This window comes from Aphanomyces astaci, assembly GCF_000520075.1.
Source record: "Aphanomyces astaci strain APO3 unplaced genomic scaffold supercont1.5, whole genome shotgun sequence".
NCBI classification, from domain to species: Eukaryota; Oomycota; class Saprolegniomycetes; order Saprolegniales; family Verrucalvaceae; genus Aphanomyces; species Aphanomyces astaci.
Genome location: NW_009798268.1, coordinates 1,789,673 through 1,792,718, shown reverse-complemented (window position 1 = coordinate 1,792,718; position 3,046 = coordinate 1,789,673). Strand labels below are relative to the sequence as shown.

Below are 3,046 nucleotides of genomic sequence, written 5' to 3'. Positions count from 1 at the left end.
ACCTGGTCCCAGAAGGCGCGGGCCACTACCGCTGTGCTGCGGTTGGGGATGGCGACGGTGACGGTGACCGCCGTCCGGGTCACGTATTCTGTGGCTGCCAGGACGTACGCATTGCCCCGAGTGGATATCGGGTAGGGCCCTTGCAAGTCCAGTGCTCAACGTGCGCCTACGTCGCCAACCGCCAACGAAGGTAGCGGTGGCACCACCCACGGCTGTTTGGGTTTGCGCGACCCACAGTCTTTGCAGGCAGAAGTTCATACCCGTGTGGCGCGGGCCATACCCGGCCACCAAAAACGGCGCCGCAGCCGCTCAAGAGTGTGTGCATAGCCGAGATGACCGGACGATGCAGAATCATGGGCTTCTCGTAGTGCTGCATACCAGAGGGTATGTGGCAACAGCATACGAGGCCCCACGCCAGGGATAGCGACCTACCCCTCGGTGAAGGGTGGTGGTGTGATCGTTACCATCGCCCCGGTGCCACCCATCTCCTCAATTGAGGGCTGATTTCTTGGGCCGCCCGGGTGTGACTCAAGGAGAGCCCGACGGTATCGACCGTAATGGCCAGCGGCTTGGTGGGTCGACCGTCGTTACTAAGGCGGGCCTCTGGCGGGATGTCAAGCCGCAGTCCCGACAGGGTGAGGGCGTCATCGGTGGCGGTATCACGTCCTCCCCCTCCCGAGAAGGCCCATTCTTCGCGCGTGCCGCCGCGCCGATCGTGCGCTCTACGGCTGTCTCCATGGAAGTTTTGCCTTGTGGTGGAAAAATTGTGTTCCAGGCGTGTCCACACCGCCGTGACGCGTGTCTGCCCGTGTGCGTGCCGCCAAGTCGACGATATTTGCTGGTTGCCGAGACAAGGCGTTCGGCTACTACGTTTTCCTTGCCGGGCCGATAGACGAGGTCGACGTCCGTGAGTTGAAGTGCTCATCGGTGAAGTCGCGGGGCGGGGGTGCGCTTGGAGAGGAGCCATGTGAACACCTTGCGGCCGTATACGTGCGGTCGGAAGGCTTTCAACGCCCAGACGACCACTAGGCATTCCAACTCCGTAATGCCGTATTTCGCCTGCGTGGGCGAGTTGATGTGGCCGATGAATGCCACCGGGCGCATACCCTCTCCGTCGTCCTGCATCAACGCTGCTCCTAACCCCACCAATCTGGCATCGCACATGACGGTGAAGGGCAGCGTGAAGTCGGGGAACCGCAGCACCGGTTGGGCACAAAGTTTGTGCGTGAGGCATGCAAACGAGTCTTGATGCGGCTGCTCCCATCGAAACGGTTCCGTTTTTCGTGTGATATTGATATTGATATTACGCTGTAAAGTTACAATCACTCAGCGGGCACTTAATGGCCTTGGCCGCGTACTAGGTGGTTTTCACCTAGCGGACGTAACTGGGGGAGGGGAGTGTGGTGGGCCGTCCACTGCGGAGTCGTTATTGGCGGTTGATGTGGTTCGTCCACAAGCACGGGCGCTAGTGATGAGTGGTTCCAATAATTGGCTTCCGCGGGGGGCGTCGAGGGTGGACGCATCGACCACTGAGGATGGACAGTGGATTGAAGGGAAACCCAAATCCTGGGCATGACCACAAAGGCCAAAAATGTTGTTGCTCGTTGATACCGCATTGCGGAAATGAAAGCCATGTTTCGGCTTTCGAATGCCCACTCATGGCAGTTGTGTGTGGGCCGTATACCGGCGGTGAGAGTGGCGGGCTTGGAGTGACGATGGTTCAGGGGCGCATGGCGCAGTGGTGTATTCCCGTGGAGGGACCCAATGCCTGATTGTGAACCGGATGCTCTTGCCTTTAGTGCGGGTGAAGGCTTGTTGTGGCGGGACAGATGTGGCCACTGCATGAGACGTGTAGGGTACTGCTGGTTTATTGGCCCAGTGCTGAATAGGAAACCACGTGGTTGCAGCAGACGAAAGGACCGTTGTAAAGACGGGGCGGACTGGCTCTGATGGAATTGGATGTGCTGTTGTGGCGGCCCGGGGTGCCGGAGATTTGCGTGGTGGTGGAGTGTCGCCTTGAGGCAGGCTGCATCGAACGTCCAAAGGATGAAGACCGGAAGGAGCGAGGATGATGGGACTGTCGCTGCTGTAGAGAGGACCCCAGTGAAGGAGGGAAAGGAGGGGGAAAGCGGCTAAGGCTTTTTAGGACGTGAGTGGGAGCTGATGTGCAATGACACTGTCCCATGTGGACATTTCGTCGCGCAGCTCATCGGTGTGCTCTGGGTGGGATTGGAGGTGGACCAGGACGCGGAGGTATCCGGGGGAGTGAGGTGACATACCCAGCTTGGTTGGTTCCAGCGGTGGCACAAGGAGGATTGCCGACGGTTTCGGCTCGGTGCGCCGCGAACCACTTGTGGGGTACCAAGCAAATTTGGTATTCCGTTTTTCGTGTGAGTACTGTCAGTGGCGCTGCCTTCGATGCAAAATCCGCGATGAATCGCCGATAATACCCAGCCAGGTGGACGAAGGACTGCACCTGCCTTTCGTCTTGCGGTGGTGGGAAGGACCGTACCGAATCCAAGAGTCGTGAGATCGGTTTAACTCCGTCCGCCGTCAATAGGTGCCCCAGGTACTCGAGTTCTCTTGCGCCAAAACGCATTTCTTGAACTTCATTGTCAGACCCGCATTCCGGAGACGCCATAGAACCAGGCAACCTGGAGCAGATGTTTCTGAAACGATTCATTCGTATAGACGATGATATCGTCTAAGTAAACAAGGCACATCTGCCATGTCAAGCCGCGTCCATGGCGCGTTGGAATGTGGCAGGAGCATGGCATAGGCCCATCGGCATGCGGCGCCAACAGTACAGACCGTATTTGCTGGTGAAGGCCGTCTTGTATATATCGTCCGGGCACATGGGCATCTGCCAGTTGCCGGAGGACGAGTCCACCGTGGTAAACCTTTTCGCACCCCCGAGCTGTTCCAAGGTCTCGTCAATACGGGGTAAGGGATACACGTCCCGGAGATTCACAGCGTTGTGGCGCCGGTAGTCAATACAAAAACGAGCCAACCCATCCTTCTTTTTGACGATTACTACCAGGAAACC

The 3,046-nt window shown here is 58.1% G+C and overlaps 1 protein-coding gene across 1 annotated transcript; it reads right to left on the bottom strand.

Moving 5' to 3' along the window:
• Nucleotides 1-1,656: 1,656 nt before the first annotated feature.
• On the bottom strand, nt 1,657-2,641 carry H257_03304 (hypothetical protein; the record flags this gene model as incomplete). Its single annotated transcript, XM_009827314.1, has 2 exons — nt 1,657-2,026; nt 2,280-2,641. The coding sequence occupies 2 exons, from the start codon at nt 2,639-2,641 to the stop codon at nt 1,657-1,659; spliced, it is 732 nt and encodes a 243-aa protein (XP_009825616.1).
• Between the last annotated feature and the right edge of the window lie 405 nt (nt 2,642-3,046).